Source organism: Rasamsonia byssochlamydoides (genome assembly GCF_041956645.1).
Source record: "Rasamsonia byssochlamydoides strain NRRL 3658 unplaced genomic scaffold VTN77scaffold_52, whole genome shotgun sequence".
NCBI lineage: Eukaryota > Fungi > Ascomycota > Eurotiomycetes > Eurotiales > Trichocomaceae > Rasamsonia > Rasamsonia byssochlamydoides.
The window spans coordinates 28382-44095 of NW_027192435.1; the positions used below are offsets into that span (position 1 = coordinate 28382).

At 51.6% G+C, this 15714-nt stretch overlaps 5 protein-coding genes and 1 non-coding gene across 6 annotated transcripts; 1 reads left to right on the plus strand and 5 right to left on the minus strand.

Annotated features, from left to right (window-relative positions):
* Positions 1-1715: 1715 nt before the first annotated feature.
* Positions 1716-2260, plus strand: VTN77DRAFT_6763 (uncharacterized protein; the record flags this gene model as incomplete). Its single annotated transcript, XM_069423077.1, has 2 exons — positions 1716-2072; positions 2141-2260. The coding sequence occupies 2 exons, from the start codon at positions 1716-1718 to the stop codon at positions 2258-2260; spliced, it is 477 nt and encodes a 158-aa protein (XP_069275904.1).
* A 544-nt stretch (positions 2261-2804) lies between these two features.
* On the minus strand, positions 2805-4914 carry VTN77DRAFT_6764 (uncharacterized protein; the record flags this gene model as incomplete). Its single annotated transcript, XM_069423078.1, has 3 exons — positions 2805-3773; positions 3834-4080; positions 4130-4914. The coding sequence occupies 3 exons, from the start codon at positions 4912-4914 to the stop codon at positions 2805-2807; spliced, it is 2001 nt and encodes a 666-aa protein (XP_069275905.1).
* Positions 4915-5849: 935 nt separating this feature from the next.
* On the minus strand, positions 5850-5960 carry VTN77DRAFT_t107. The gene has a single exon. It is a non-coding gene; the product is annotated as a tRNA-Gly (tRNA).
* A 681-nt stretch (positions 5961-6641) lies between these two features.
* On the minus strand, positions 6642-7722 carry VTN77DRAFT_6765 (uncharacterized protein; the record flags this gene model as incomplete). Its single annotated transcript, XM_069423079.1, has 3 exons — positions 6642-7025; positions 7083-7412; positions 7477-7722. 3 exons carry the CDS (start codon positions 7720-7722, stop codon positions 6642-6644), a joined length of 960 nt encoding a protein of 319 aa, XP_069275906.1.
* A 611-nt stretch (positions 7723-8333) lies between these two features.
* Positions 8334-8810, minus strand: VTN77DRAFT_6766 (uncharacterized protein; the record flags this gene model as incomplete). Its single annotated transcript, XM_069423080.1, has 1 exon — positions 8334-8810. One exon carries the CDS (start codon positions 8808-8810, stop codon positions 8334-8336), a length of 477 nt encoding a protein of 158 aa, XP_069275907.1.
* Positions 8811-10076: 1266 nt separating this feature from the next.
* Positions 10077-15451, minus strand: VTN77DRAFT_6767 (uncharacterized protein; the record flags this gene model as incomplete). Its single annotated transcript, XM_069423081.1, has 3 exons — positions 10077-12113; positions 12164-12433; positions 12485-15451. 3 exons carry the CDS (start codon positions 15449-15451, stop codon positions 10077-10079), a joined length of 5274 nt encoding a protein of 1757 aa, XP_069275908.1.
* Positions 15452-15714: the final 263 nt, after the last annotated feature.

A 15714-nucleotide genomic window follows, 5' to 3' on the forward strand; every position in this document is an offset into this window, starting at 1 on the left:
CGGGTGAAGCTCTGTTCGTACTCGAGAGACAGCCCCTCGTGGCTCGTGTAGATGTCGACCGTCTGGACGCCGCGGTCTTGGTCCAGCCCGACCGTGTGCATGAACCGGAGGGAGTCGGTCACCCGGTTCACGATGCGTTCGTACTTCTGCTTGATGGACGGCTCGATGACATGGCCCAGACCCCAGTCCAGTGGGGAGTGAAGGTCTGCGATGCCGGAGGACAATGCCGCGCGCAGGTAGTTGAGCGTTGCGGCGGAGTGGAAGTAGGCCGACACCAGCCGTGACGGGTCTGGCTTGCGGGACTCAGGCGTGGCAGCAAAGCCGTTGATGTTGTCGCCACGGAAGGAGAGCATGGTGACGCCGTTGACAGTCTCAGTAGGACTGGAGCGGGGTCTGCAGAAACTTAGCTCGAAGCACAGCTAGCTAGAGAAATTCTATTGTTAACGATATGCTTACTTTGCAAATTGGCCTGCTATCCGTGCAATACGGACGACGGGCTTGTTGGCTCCTAGAAACGCAGTCAGAAAATACGTCTGTCGAAAGTGCATTACCTATTGCAGACATACCCCAAATCAAGACCAGACTCATCTGCAGCAGGAGCTTCACCTTGGCCTCGATCTTGTCCTGGTTGCAGTAGTCGAACAGCTCCGCGCAGTCGCCTGAATCCAGCTCAATCAGCACTGGACACTGATACAGTACATATGCGATAACAATATGTATAGGCATTAGACATACCTCCCTGCAGGACAAAAGCCTTTCCAAGGGCAACATTTCGCAGGGCTTTCTTCAGGTTGACAATCTACCTGCCGTCAGTCCAGTCCTGCGAGAATCTCGGCATGAGATGGATTCAGACAGACCTCCTGCGGCGTCACCAGAGGCGGCAATTTTCGCAGCTTCTCCAGAGCTGCTTTGACCGCTTCTGGGTCGTCATAGGTGACATCTTGCTTGATGGGTTTTGTCGTCCAGGCTGGAAGAACAGTCAGTGATATAGTACATAAATTAGTAAATGAGAAGAAGAAGCAAGGGGGGGAAGATCTCTGATCGAATGAGCATACAAGTGGGACTCCAGTCTTCCATGACTGCGGGGGAGTAGTCTCTTTCGATGTGTCGTCCAGTCGCGTCACCTCAGAAGACTTCAACAGTAATATGGTCCTTTCTTTTTCTTCTCTTCTAAATGTAGATTCAATCTGGATATACCAGAAAAGCAATGGATGAACGCAGAGTTGTGTCTAGAATCTGAACAGTTGGAAAAAAAATATTAATACTGAGTCACAAGCTGAGGTACGGTACTCGTAAGCACGTGTATGTATGTACTGTACGGTACATCCAACAATTGAACGAACCTAAATCATGCACCGCAGCCAATCTGTTCTCTTCCGACAAAAATGAGAAAGTAGAAATGCAGCTCTCGACCTAAGAGCTCAATTGAAAGTCCAAACTGAGATTTATTCCAGATCTAAAATCTTTGGGAATAACTGCAAGGAATCACCCCACCCGACGCTATCCGCTGTCAGGAATTAAAATAAAATTCAATTGAAGATTAGGTAAGATACGGTAACTTAGTCAGAACTTAAGCTAAGTTAGGGCACGGGACCCACCTCCATAGTCACCAGCACCCTGCTTGTCGCAATCCATTCATTTATTTATTCTTCATCAAGGCCAGTCGACACTCAAGAGTATTTACTTGGGGAAAAAAAAAAAGAAAGGAAAGGAAAATGGCAGACTCAATCCCCTCCGCATCAGACCCCGACGCCGCCTCCGAGCAGCAACGCCTCCCCGCCAACGCCGAAGACCGCAAAGCCGCCGCGGCCTTATCCTCGCTGAACGCCAACGAAATCTCGCAGTCGGGGAACGACGACGATGCAGGCTCCAAGATCCCCTCCGCAGAGGCGCAGGAAGCGCTCGGCAAGGCGATGAGTCGACTGGAGATCGCCACGGGCGGCGGTGCCAGTGGCGCGAGCAAGGCCGGTGATGGTGCTGGTGCGGGTGCGGGGAAGACGGACGCGGAGAAGAAGGATGAGGGTGTTAAGAAGAAGGCTGTTAAGGTTGCTGCGGAGGATGTGACGTTGCTGGTATGCTAACTTTGGATTCGTTGAGAGGGTTGTTTGTTTGGGCAATAGCTGATTTTGAATTCCTTCAGGTCGAAGAGCTCGATCTCACCAAGAACAAGGCCACGGAGCTTCTCAAAGCCCATGACGGCGATGCCACGAAGGCGATCAAGGCGTTTATCGCTCCTCCTGCCACTACTGCCTCTGCATGATTCATCTCGTCTATCTACCTTTCTATGAAGCAACAAGCGGAACAACCTGGTCTCGATTCGATGACCGTGATGAAGCTCGCCTCGGCAAGGTCGAGGACGAAACAGCTTACTGTCGATGCATATGGCAATATCAATTGTCAACGAAGTGAGATATAAAAAGGGAATACCCAATGTCTTCTTTGGGATATTTCAGGGGGCGGATTGCGTCATGGATGGATGTACCACATGTGTAACAAATAGACCCATGTGGAGGGAACAGAGCCGGACGAGAGAAAAAGACAGCGGAAGGAATATAACTTCAAAAAAAAATAATAAACGCTAATGAATCAATGAATTATGATGTATGACGTGATGATATCTCTTCCCGCATAGCTAGACATATCTCGTTTATATCGATCGATCTATCGTTCATTCATGGTCATGCATACCTCATTCTCCTCCTTGATACACAAAGCCAAGTCAATCTGGACATGATGGTATAAGGCGTTATCATTTTCAATTCGTCCACTCATTCCGCGTCACTCTAAAGAAGCTCAGCTGCTCGCTAGCGTGGTTCGTTCTGTTCTTGCTCCTCCTCCTCTTCTACCGCCTGCTGCTGCTGCTGCTGCTCTGTCGCAGGCTTCTTCTTCTCAATCCCTTTCCCTTCATAAACAGTCCAGGTCAGGATCCAACCCAACGTCGCTTCCACGGCCAGCGCCCACCAGACCGCTCCAACGATGTTGTTCTTCAAGCCCATCCCCAACCCCCACCCGCCCAGGAAGGGTCCTAACGTTCGCGCACCGCTGGAAATACTCTGAGCGATCCCGTGCACGGTGCCCAGCACCGTCGAGTCCGTGACGCAGTTGTTGACGAGGATGATCGCTGCAGGCAAGGAAAAGGTCCGAGAGACGACCTGCAGGGCGACCACGACAGTAAACGCCGGCCAGACCAGGAGCGGGTTCCGCGGAACGAGCACGAGGAATGGCATCAGGATGTACGCCAGTGGGGACAAGGGCAGAAAGGTGCGGAAGCATCGCAACGTCCCCAGTCGGAATTGCACGCGCGGATACACGAAGATCTGCAAGGGCAGACCGATGATCCCGATGATGGCGGTTGCAAGACCGACCCGCGACGAAGACAGCCCCAGTCCGCCACTGAAGTGGAAGAATCCCCTGCGGCTGCCTTCTGGGGCTCGGGGCGTGGGCAGAAAGACGAAGGTCATGGCGTTGAAAGCACTCGTATGCATGGCCAAGAGGAAATGCGTCAACAGCGTCAGGAGGACATTCCGCTTCCAGATCTGGCTGAACGGGGAGTGCTTGGGCTGGCGGGGCGGAAGGACCTGTCGAGGGGTCGTGGGACTCGGCGGCGCAGATCGAGAGGCGACGCTGCGCTCCAGGTCGATGGAGTTGACCGTGTCAGGATCATCGTTGAGGCGAGTATAATGCGGCTCTGCCCGTCGGGAGCGCAGTCCTCTGACGAGAGCCTTGCCCAGTTTGCGACCCCAGTCGGGGTTGTACCTGGCCACTTTATGTGTCTGGATCACGTTGATCAGCGGGATGAAAAACACAGGACAAGCAGGAGAGTCAGTCAATACCTCGTCCAGACCCAGGAAGACCGCCATAAAGGATGCGAAAATGAACACCGCGCTCACCAGGTTGGGCAGAGCAAACGGCCAGTGCCGCATCCACCACACGCCGTCTTTGCCTCCCAGGAACGACCCGGGACCGAACAGGCCGGGATAGCTGTTGACGGGGTCTGCTAAGATGCCTCCTAGGACAGGCCCGATGATGACGCCAATGTTGAAACACATCGGAAGAAGCAAGAACGCGCGTGATTGATATCTACGATCGTCAATACAGTCCACGTCAGAGCAATAAATCATCCACTCACTTCTTCTCTTCGATGATCTCCGCAATCATCGTCCTCATGACCCCGACATTGCTGTTCAGGACGCCGCCCAACGTGCGAAAAATAGCCGCAGAGATGAACGATCGCGAGAACCCGAAGCCCAGACAAGACAGACACGTCCCCGACAGCCCAATCAGCAGCACTCGCTTCCTGCCCATCCAGGGCGTGTCCGCCAGGCGTCCCCACCACATGGCCGTGAGGAACTGCGCGGCCGTGAAGCTCGCCTGGAGCATGCCCGCCTGGGCGGAGATGGTCGAGTCTGGCAGCGACGGGTCGAACGACTTGAGCTGGTAGAACAGGTACGACTGCAGCGATGTCTGGGTCAGAGGTTCGGACAGACGGGCCAGCGTGAGGATGGTGAGCTGGCCCTTGTTGGGCAGGTCGCTCCACGTGACGGGCTTCTTCTCATCTGGCGGAGCATCCGCATCTTTGGTTGTTGCGTCTCTCTCCGTTCGAGTTTCATCTTCCTCCGTCAGGGAGAAGCGTCGAAGAACACCACCGGTTGGAACATGATTTGATAGGGATAAGGATGGGCGCAATCTGCGGCGAGCAGCGGGATGATCGATGCTGCCATCTTCGTCGAGTTCATCGCGACCATCTCCAGTCGAATGGCCAGGATCAACACGTTTGACAGAGGGGAGCGGATTGTCGTGCTCTTCTTCAATTGCAACTTGGGTAGAAGAGGGGAACTCCTCTCGACTGCCGTCTGTATCTCCTACATGTTCACGGGAGAAGTTTTGGTGCTGGTGAGGAGAACTTGAACTCATTCACAACAAATTTCAGGTAAGCAAGTGACGAAATAGCTGAGAGTCACGAGGAAGTCGGCGTGGAGAAGATGAGATATCGGCTGAAACTACCGGACTACTGCAATGGATACTGGATCAATGACAATGATTCTTGAAGAACACTGTATGCGAGTCCTTCTAATCAAGAAAGTGACTTCTTTCCTTTCAGAGGAAATCATAATTTATCATCACGAGCCACCCAGCAACGCTCATCCATCCTTTGTTAGTCGGTCATCGAATGCGCATCCCTCTTGACGCCATCGCGCACTAACCCGCGCTGGTGATAGGCCCGACGCGGATGGCCCCAGGCCAGCCCTGCGGAGGTCAAGAAGAAAAAATGCTTGTTTTTGCTTTTCTGCCGACTTAGCCGAGAGCGCTGCGGGTATTAGATCTAATCCGAATTTTTCTTTTCCAATGGGATTGAATGGGAGAGATCACTTGACATGTGCAGTCAGATATGCAATGCACATGACCAATGGGCAGGCATTGATAATATTTTACATGGGTAGGAGATTATTGGATCGATGAGAAGGGAAAATGGGGTTCTGAAGAAGAATTATCCTCCGGAATATTTTACAGTACTGTANCTAATAAATAAAAGGAAAAAAAAAAGGATGAAAGTTAAACCGCGAAGACTTTTACTCCGTACATATAATTTTGTTGAGAAAATTTACTCCGAAATATGCCAGTTTTGCGGAAAATGGGCTGGTGGCAGAAACTTCCGCGGAGACACTGTTAAAACAGAACTCACCCCCAATATCCCAACAATCACCGGGTTTATATCAGTTGGGAGATCGTTAGACTGAAGCCTAAACTTCACTCTGTTATGTGAAGGTCGCCTACTCCTTTTGGATACAGTTTCATGGTCTGAAAAAAAAAGGAAAGAATTAATTAAGTACAAACAAAAAGAGGAGGCGTGCGCCGACCGGGATTCGAACCCGGGTCACGGTCTGGGCCCAATTAGACATCAGATGACTTATCTGACATCGGATGGGAGGACCGTATCGTAACCCCTTGACCATCGGCGCGGTGCTTGCTTTTCGGTGGCGAATTATTGATTTAAGAAGGGACGTACTGATGCTGGATATTGGGCTTCCGTTTTAGGATATCCGTTCAACGATGGTCAGACTGTCAATTTTTTTTTCTTTTTTTTCTTTTTTCTTCCTTTTTTTTAGGTGTGTAGTAATTTCCATTGATATACAGAATTTTGCTACCGGGTAGACAAGCGGTTATTGATTGTGATTGTCCTGACCAGGAGTGACCTGGGTCAGGAGAAATTTTAAATATTCTTCCCCAAGCCCCTCGCGTTCAATCAATGAATGATAATCTATGGGTTTATCGGGGCAATCCCCCCCCCCCCCCCCCCAAAAAAAGAAAATACAGTACAGCATACGAATCAGGGTTATCCTCTGGCAAGTAGCAACAGCATGTTGTGAACGACTTTTAGGCTCCACCACTGATGGATCCACGGTTCAAAGGACTTGTACTCAGCCAGCTGGGACACGAAGAATATCAACTTACGTCTACTCCGTATGTACTCCGGACTTCGTAATGCTAATAAATCGTGCCCTTTACCTCGTGGGCACTGCATTCGCATTGGCACTCCTTACCACGTCATTTCTTCTCCGCTTACTTTTATTTTAAATGTGTCGAGATTGACTAGGTTTGTCTGCAACATTCTAACTCCTACATGACCAGCCTTCCACAATCTACAACCGCGGCCGTATTGTCTGGCTGCCTTCCCAGGCATCTCCCGCATCGAGCGTCTGCCATCCGCCAACTGCACCCGGCTCCACACACACCATCTCCTTGTACTCCTCGTCCCCAAAGTCGCTCATCCCTTTGGCTTTCTCCGTCCAAGGGTTCCACAACGTGATAGTGTTCAGTCCCTCGCGTGTGATCGACAGGAGCTCACTGTCATCGTCGGCAGAGGCGACGACCACGGGCACGGCCGGGTCCACATCTTGATAGACGCGGTCCGTCTCTTGCGTGATGGCAATCGCGGGAGAGGATTCCGTCTTGAGAACATAGTTCTCAGTCTTGTCCACGTAGGACTTGTTTTGGAGGTTCTTGACGCGGATTTTGGAGATATCCTAGCAACCAGCAGGTTAGCCAGAATCCACCAAGGAAAGACCCGGGAATTCTCCTACCTTCACTCTGAAATAATTGTGCAACAGCACATGGAACTCGAATGCTTCAGACCCCTTGTTCTGCACCTGCAGCGAGGTCTCCAGGCTCTCCGGGCTGAGGGTGACGCTGTACACGAGACCAAATTCATACGGCCATGCCTTGCGGAATTCCTGACTCAGCATGCTGGACGACAGGCCAAAGTCCAGCTTGACCGAACTGCCCGCCTTCCCCTTATCACTGCTCAGCGACTCGGACGACGACTTGCCCAGGAACTCCCAGTTCGAGCTCCGTGCGAAGCCATGCTGTGGCAGAGCGGACGTGGCGTGGTTCTTGGGCGGGGGACCGAAGACCTGTCGACAAAACAAGATATCAGCTGAGTTCATCAAAATACTGCCTAGGTAGATGGCAGCATACCGGGAACACGACAGGAATGCCTCCGCGGATAGCTTTCGACCCGTCCAGAATGGCCTTGGAGCTGACAAACAGCTGCTCCTCCCCGTTGGCCAGCTTCCACGACGTCACCGTCGCGCCGTAGAGATGCACTGAGACCGACTCTCCGGAAGGCAGCGTGGCATCGACACGATTCTCATGGATGGTGACAGTGGGCTGGGGAAGGGAAGCGGCCACTCCAATGGCGGCGGGCTTGTTGGAGCGATCCATTGCCCCGCGTTGTAGTAAGGTGCAGATATACTACTGTATTGAGTTGCTTTTCTGAAACCGTTTGGAGGGATAAACGGCGGTGAACGTCGACAAGATAGATCTCTGGGTGCAAACTGAAAGAGAAGCAGATTCAATGAGCTAGCTATGCAGCTGCAAGTACCTAATGTATGGGGCAGGGCGGAGGACGAGGGGCAGACTGACGTTAGCCCGCTTCGGAGGGGTAAATATGTAACAACTCACCTTTACCACCGCAAACGTCACTCACATCTATTCTTCCGGAGTCACCTTGAACTTAATTAATTAGAGGGCACTACAGAGCACCTATGTAGGTACTCATGAATAGAATTCTTAAAAATTACTAACTTGGGTATGTAATCTACCAGAAGCATGACATTTCATCAGAGTGGGTAACTCCTGTCATCATCCGCAGGTACCGGTGGGGATCGCTATTTCCTAAGAGGGACAACAAAGCAGTCCATTCATTGAATACATCAACAAAGTGACGCATCCGACCAGTCAGTTGAATTGGATGCTGCGGTTATTCTCTCTGGCAATGAATCAAGCTGTGTCAACAGCATACAGAGCACAAAACTATCCATCGGTATACGTGATCACGCCTGCTGCCACAATATACTGGTCCTCCCCTCCAGACTGACATCCTCAATGCGCCGTATTTCGTCCTGCGATAACCGCCACCCCAACGCCTGCATGTTCTGCCTTGCCTGGTCAGGATTGCGGATCCCCACAATAGGCACCACACCCTTGCTGAGGTTGTAATTCAGCGCCACGGCCGCGATGGCGATCCGTTTCTCCTCTGCGATCTCCCTCAGTACGGCAACGGCCCGCTCGATCTCAGCGATGGGGTCGCTGCTGAACCGGTACGACGGCGAGGGCTCATAGCCCTCCGAGTATTTGCCCGTCAATCGCCCCTGCGCCAACGACGCATAGCTCTGGAACGTGATGCCGCGGTCTCGACAGGCCCGGATCAGGCCGTGCGTTTCGGGATGCCGCCGCAGCACCGAGTACTCACATTGATTCATCGCCAGCGGGATGTGGTGTCGCGCCAACGCGTCCGCCATCTTGAGCATGTCGTCCTTGTCGTAGTTGGCCACGCCCACCGCGTGCGTCAGCCCTTCCTCGACGCACTCAGCCAGCCCCTTGGCCACCGTCGCGATCGAGCTAGGGTGGACGGTCCGTGCACCACGTAGATGTCGACGTAGTCCAGCCGCAGCCGCTTGAGCGACTCCCGGAGCTTCTTCTTGGGCGCCTGCGACTGTCACAAGAGATTCACCCGGTCCGGGATCGAGAACCACTTGGTCTGGATCACAAACTCGTCGCGCGACAACCCGTCAAAGAGATCTCGCAGATGCGCTCGCTCTCGCCGCTGCCAAACGCCTGCGCCGTGTCCACCCAGTTCAGACCCGCTGTCCGCAGCATCTCCCAGGCCTCCTTGATCCGGGGCAGCTCCTTGGGGGTGTAGTGCCAGGTGGCCGTGTCCCCCCATGGCCAGGCGCCGATGCAGAGATAGGGGACCAGGACGTCGTGCTTTGCGCCGCGCATGAGCAGTCGGCTCTGGGCGTTGGGGACATCGTGCGACGGTAGCACATGAGCTGCGTCGCTCCTGGTTGGGTCCACTGTATTGGGTTTCGAGGTACTGAATCTCGGGACCCGTTGCAAGATCTCCTGAGCCATCGGGAAGTGTAGTTATTTCAACCCATGAAGCGCGCGGTGTTTAACCTTTCTCAAGGTCAATCAAGACTGCAATGCGAGATGTCCTTCCTCCCAGTCCATGGTCAATATCAACAAGAGACGGGGAATTGAGGGGAGACGATGCAGAGGAGGATCAGTGACTACTGACTGCATGGCCAATAGTAATAGTTTCCAGCAGAGCCGTGATAACGGAATAAGGTAGGCCAGCACACATCACTATGACAGAAGGCAGAGTAGACAAGCCGTGGTTCGGGAATGCCGGTGGCTGGATTCTACAAACGGCTCCCATCAATGCAGGTTGTTTCGAACTAACTCGTGGGCAATGTGATGTTAGGGCTTGCTATCTCTGCGAGAGATAAGAGTACAACCCATAAAACTACCTCCATTCCGGTGTCCAAATACTTCCTCATATGCCTATCTGTCGATATATAAGACTAAACCTACAACCCTAATGTATGCACCCCTAAATAGCTTTCTTCCTTTTTCTGCCATGATTTTCAGAATGCATCAACACAATAAGATATAGACCAAAAAAAGACATAATGCAACACCATCCAATCGAACACCCTGCACATCCCGTGCGCCTTCGCTATGCACGCCAGAAATCACAATTAATTGAGAAAGGAAAACAAAAGATGGTCTGGTCAGTCGTGGTGCCTCCTCGCTGCTTCATGTGCTTCAACCCGGATATCAAACATTACATCATCCACTTCCCTCAAAACACTTTTCGGCAAGGTCACCCCCTTGAGATTGCTGAGAACTTGGCGGAGGGAGTCAAGGATGGCTTCTCCTGTGATATCATCTTTGTCGAGTGCATCGTCGGTCTGTACTTCGTGAGATACATAACTCTTCGTTGCCGCATCATCCGAGGTCTCCTGTGGAGCACCGCCATCCGTATCCTCCATCAGCACATCAGTGCCCATGCCCTTCTCGACGGGCTCTTCCTGTTCTGTTCTCTTACTATCCTCAACAGCAGCTTCAGTAACTGTAGCTAGTTCACTCCCAGCCAAGGTCTTCCCTGTCTCAACATCTTCCGCAGCTTGAACGCTAGGGTCGTGACTACTATCCTGTGGCGTATTCTCTGCTTCTGGCCTGTCTTGACTCTTGCCAGAAGGCGATTCTTCAGATGATCCCGCAGCATCCTGAGCAGTATCAGCGGCCTTGGCACGACTGCGCAGAGTTCTAGACGTTTTTGAAACTGGCTCCGGCTCTGGAACAGGTGAAACTGCGATGCCACTAAGACGTAACGATCTCCTCTTCTTCTGGGGCGGGTTCTCTGAGTTCGCGGGGGAGAGGACGTGATCATCATCGGCGCCCTCGTTGGTGCGACGGCTCTTCCTCTTGAATCCTGATCGCTCCACATCACCGGTTTCGAGATTTGGCTTTCCCTTTTGTTTGCTTTTGGAGGACGAGGGTGTCGAGACTTTCTCGCCTGAGGGTGCAGGCTGACGAGGCTCTGATGTTGCTCCGATGTTTTCCGAATTTTTAGATGTGTCTTTGGCAACTTCTTTGGCGATCGCCGAAGAACTCCTGAGCGATCGACGCTTACCCCGGTCCGGCGTAGAAGATAACTCAGCGGCTGCCTCCGCCTCTCTCTTTCTCTTCCTTGTCATTGGAAAGTTACGTGGAGGTTCGGGTTGCGACTCTGTCTCCCGGATCTCGTCCAAATCTGCAGCCAATTCGAGATCTTGCTCTAGTTGAGAAGCAACCTGATGTTCCAGGTCATCACTAAATGAGTCGGGAACCATATCGGCTGGTGTGCTATCGGTGGTTTGTGGTTCTTGTGCTAAAATAGCAGGAGCTTCTTCCTGTCCGTTAGATGTTGAAGAAACTTGATGGGCAGACTGATCCGTTACAGGATCACCCGCGTGAGACCGGTCTGGTCCATTTCCTTCTGATGTCTCAGAAGAATCGGCAGGTTTGCCTGCACAATCATCCTTGCCCGCATTTGAACCATCGTTCAACGGTTCCGTAGATTCAGCCTCTTGAAGTGGCGGAGAGATCTGTCGAGTGACATTTCCACGGCCGTGTGAGCGTCGTTTCAATTCAGGTGGAGAAGACGGTGGGTCTGAATCGCAATTCACGAGAGCCTGAATTGACAGAGAGGAGCGAATTTTAGATTCGTCAAGCTGAGTTTTGTCCTTTGTTCCCGGAGTTGGAGAAGATCCAAGGAATTCATCATCATTCTCCTGCAGGGCCCCAGCAAGTGTGGGGGTGAGCGGGATTTCGGAGGTAGGACCGGAATTCCGCAACTTTGGCAACTGCACAGGAGTTCGAATATTCGCATCTTTAGCTGGGCTAGGAAGAGCTGGAGAGGAGGAGCGCAGTCCATCCAAAAATATAGCCGCTTCACCGCGTTGCCTTTCCTTAACTTCACGTTGGCGTTTAGTAAGTAATTGGCTTTCTGGGTCAGATCGGAGAGACGGCGACGACTCGACTGCAATGAATTGGATCTGAGAGTCATCATGGCGCAGACGACGCTTCGGAGTGAGATCATCAGTTTTCTTGTGCAACGTATTAATAGCCGGCTCGTATGCTTGTACAATCGGAGAAGAACTAAAGCTAGTCGGCCGAGTGACCTTAAGTAGGTCTCCACGATTTCTGTCGGATATCTCCTTCTGGATGACCTGGCTCATATCTCCATCTTGAGAATCCACAAAATCGGGGATTGTTTGACCGATCTACCGTTTGTCAATCACCACAATCCAACCAAACAGCTTTGAGTACTCACCTGTGAATCACTTTGTACGGGCCAAGAAGGTAACTGTAATTCTACATATGGCTCTAGCTTCCGGAGGGCCACAAGGACAGCCGCGGGATATGTGAGAGAATCTTGCAAACCAAAAGTGGTATTCCACATTTCTATGAATCTGTTCGCCGTCGATCTATGCACAGACCCAAGGCCTGCAGAGATAATCACCTCCAATTTGTGGAGACTGGAATCATCATGGGGCACGGCTGTTTGTAAAACATTTGCAACCGCCAAAGTAAGGGTACGGCACTGTACAAGTTAGTCTGGCATAGGTGAGAAGCAAGCACTGATTACACGTACCGCAGTTAAAACTCTGCTGTCTGCGCCATTCTCCGTGGTGAGATGGCGGGAATCATCCTTCAGCCATAAGGCTAGGGGGCCCTGAAGCCTCTCCAATACAGCAGAACGGAAATGTAAAACGCCACTGCCCAGAAACGATGTCAAGGATTCGATAACCTCTGTGGTTAATGTGTTCTCATGCTGTTTGAAATTCTGATAGGATTCCGAAAGCACCTTGTCAACTAGCTCTAAGAGCTTGTGCGGGAAGAGAACTTGATCGGGTGCAGGCGAACCATAATGGAAGCCTACTGATCTTGATCTCGGTTTATTTTGCTGGTGGTAGGGCAGAGACAATGCGTGATTGATGAGTGCCTTCAACGGGGCGCAGACCTGTCCCAGACCCAGCTGCTTGAGGTCCTCTGCCAAGGGCTCGACAATGTGTTTCGCAATACTGCGGTCTCCACGTTCTGTTCGCACGACACGTACGAAGGCATCGAGCAACAGATTCCATTTCAGGTGAGCACCCGGAAACCGTAATCCGCGGGAAAGTATCTTGAAGATATTTTCGTAATCGCGGGAGACAGAACCATCGCGATCCCTGACCGTCTCCATGGGGAATGAATGGAGACAGTCTTCTGCGAACTTCGCTGTGGCTTCCCAAACGTATCGAGCAGAATTAGGATGGCTGGATGACTGATTTTCAGCCTCATTCGAATATGTGTCGGCACATTTCTCGAAAAAGTCCAGGCGAGATCCTCTTGACACCCTTCCTTTAGACGCAGCTTCAAGAAGACCGTCGATCAGACTTAGATATGAAGGACTAGGCTCCGAAAGATCAGGAGAAGAGCTTATCAGTCGAAGAAGATGCATGAAAGGAGTGTCGAGATTAGTGTCCGTAGGTGAGTGGCGATGAGTCGGCGTATTTGCAGTCTGGAAGGTCTCTTGTGCAGTCTTCAGGAGAAGCTTCTCTGTGAACGGTAATGGGCCGATAGCTGAGATAAATGACGTAGAAAGGAAGCGGAAACGATCCAAAAATTCATCGGCCGATGCATTCAACGAAGAAGGAGCACCGTTCCAAAGACGCTGGAAGAGGCCAAGAACGCTGGCAATAGCTTGCATCAACTCCACTGACGGCTTTATCTCTTTGTTTGATGCATCTGACAGCGCCCTTGAAAGATTTATCCAAGCAATAGCGATGCCTGACTCTTCAATGACACCACGGTCCCAGATCGAGGACTTGAAAAGAATCTCAAAGACCTTCAACACGGAGACTATTCGTGATCTAACCCATTTGCAATCCAAAGAAGGAAGACTTTCCGGTTCAATCTTGCCGGCTTCGTTAATTTTATTTTCAGTCCACACCTTGGGCTGAGGGCTCCACAATAAGGATGAGAGAGCTCGGCAAGCTCGTTCATTGAGATTTGGATTTGGTGCGAAGATATTCGCAAAAGGCTGCGTAATATATTCTTCCCAAATTAGGTCCAGGTGTTGATGAGATGTTGACGGACGAAATGCATAATAGAGAAGATTGTAGTAGCTTGAGAGTACCAACTGGCTGGTAGCAGCTCCCGGTTTGTCGTGCTTTTTGCGCTCGAATTGAGAGAGGATAGGCTTGCTCAGCATCCTAATCATCGAATGGCTGGTTGACTCACTTGGGCTGATGGCATAGACAAATCGATTCCATCCCAGGATAGCCTGCGCTTTGATTGCAGGCTCGCTGCAGTTGAAGCACTTCTGCAGGACGAGAACCCATTCCTTAAAGTGCTCCCACTGATCAATGTTGAATCGTTTGCTTCTCAGAAGCAAGACAATAATGCTCCATATCTGCGGAACATGCACCCCACTCTCGGTCGAAGACATCATTCGTGACATCCGCTCGCATATCTCCGATACAAGTTTTCTACCCTGGTCGAGATGTTTGTTGAAAATATCGCGAATGGTATTTGACACCGTTATGTTTGGCCCCAACGCCACGGAAGCTTGGGTACCCAGAGAAATGGCTTTCAATCTGGTATCTTTCAGGTGATGGAGCAAACCGGAAATGAGATGTTCAATCCATAGTGCTGATTGGGAGGCCATTGTCGTCTTCGACTGAGTGAGCACGCGTTGATAGACGCTCAGTCGTTGAGAAACAATTCCATTTCCATTCACACGGTCCGTGACATCACCCAATACAGAAAGGATGCGCGACAACCTCGAGTTGGTCATGATCTTCGCAGGGAAATTCTGAGTCGACAGAATGTGCATGTAATGGGTTAGAACCGACTTTGGCACTTTTGCGTCTTGTAGGGAGTTGATTGATTGGTCGACAATAAAATTTCGGAAATCGTCAGACAGCTGCACTGATAGTGCTTGGTTCCAAATGAGAAAAATGGTCAGCTTCAGGGCATGAATGACCAGGTTCGTCTCCAGCGGTCCTCCCTTTTCAAGATCTCTGCAAACGTCACGTTGAATGAACTGGGTCATCAAGCCCAACTTCCCGATCATCGCCTGTTCCTCAGGCACCCCTTCGTACGCCTTCAACGCTCCCAAAAGGTGTATATACGCATCTAGCCTCGAGCTTAGAGACTCGCCAGCCAGCTGCTGGGTGACCGATTCCAAAAGCATCGCCAAAGACTCGGTGGTTTGAGGGGCTTCATTCGACGGGCTAGGGGACACGGTATTATTCGTAGTCTTGAGGATCGACTTGGACGGTTTGCATTCATTGGAAGGTGGAAGAGACCTCAAGCCTGTCTTTGATGCGGAGGTGGAATTGGAAAAGGTCGGAGGCTTAATGTAGTTCGTCCATGGCGAGAAGTTGACTCTCTTTGTTCGTCCAGCAGATCGTAAACCCGTCGATTCATTCGTGGAAGAAGGAGAGTCACCAGGCGTGTTGAGGAGGCCTGGCCGGCCCTGTGCTCCATCTACCTCACCATCAAAGAAGGCATGAGATGATGTCTTCGGCGGAGTGGGCGGACGAGCCGGGAGTGCGCTTAGAACCTCCACCATGGTTCAATGACAAGAAGGGACGGCTGGTGAAAAAGAAACGGCAATGTAAGTCATGGCTGAGCAGAGTTAAGACAAGCTCAGTCAAAGGGCACTCTGCCCACGATTTCAGATCTCAGGGGGGTGTCATTTGAAGCAATTGATGTCCTTGACAAATTTACCAGCTAGTCGCCCAGAGGCACGCCAGTGCTGCAGCTGGACGCGCATTGAGGGCGAGCCGCGGAGATCGCGACTGTGGCTGGTGCACGCGTAAAGTGGCCGCAGCG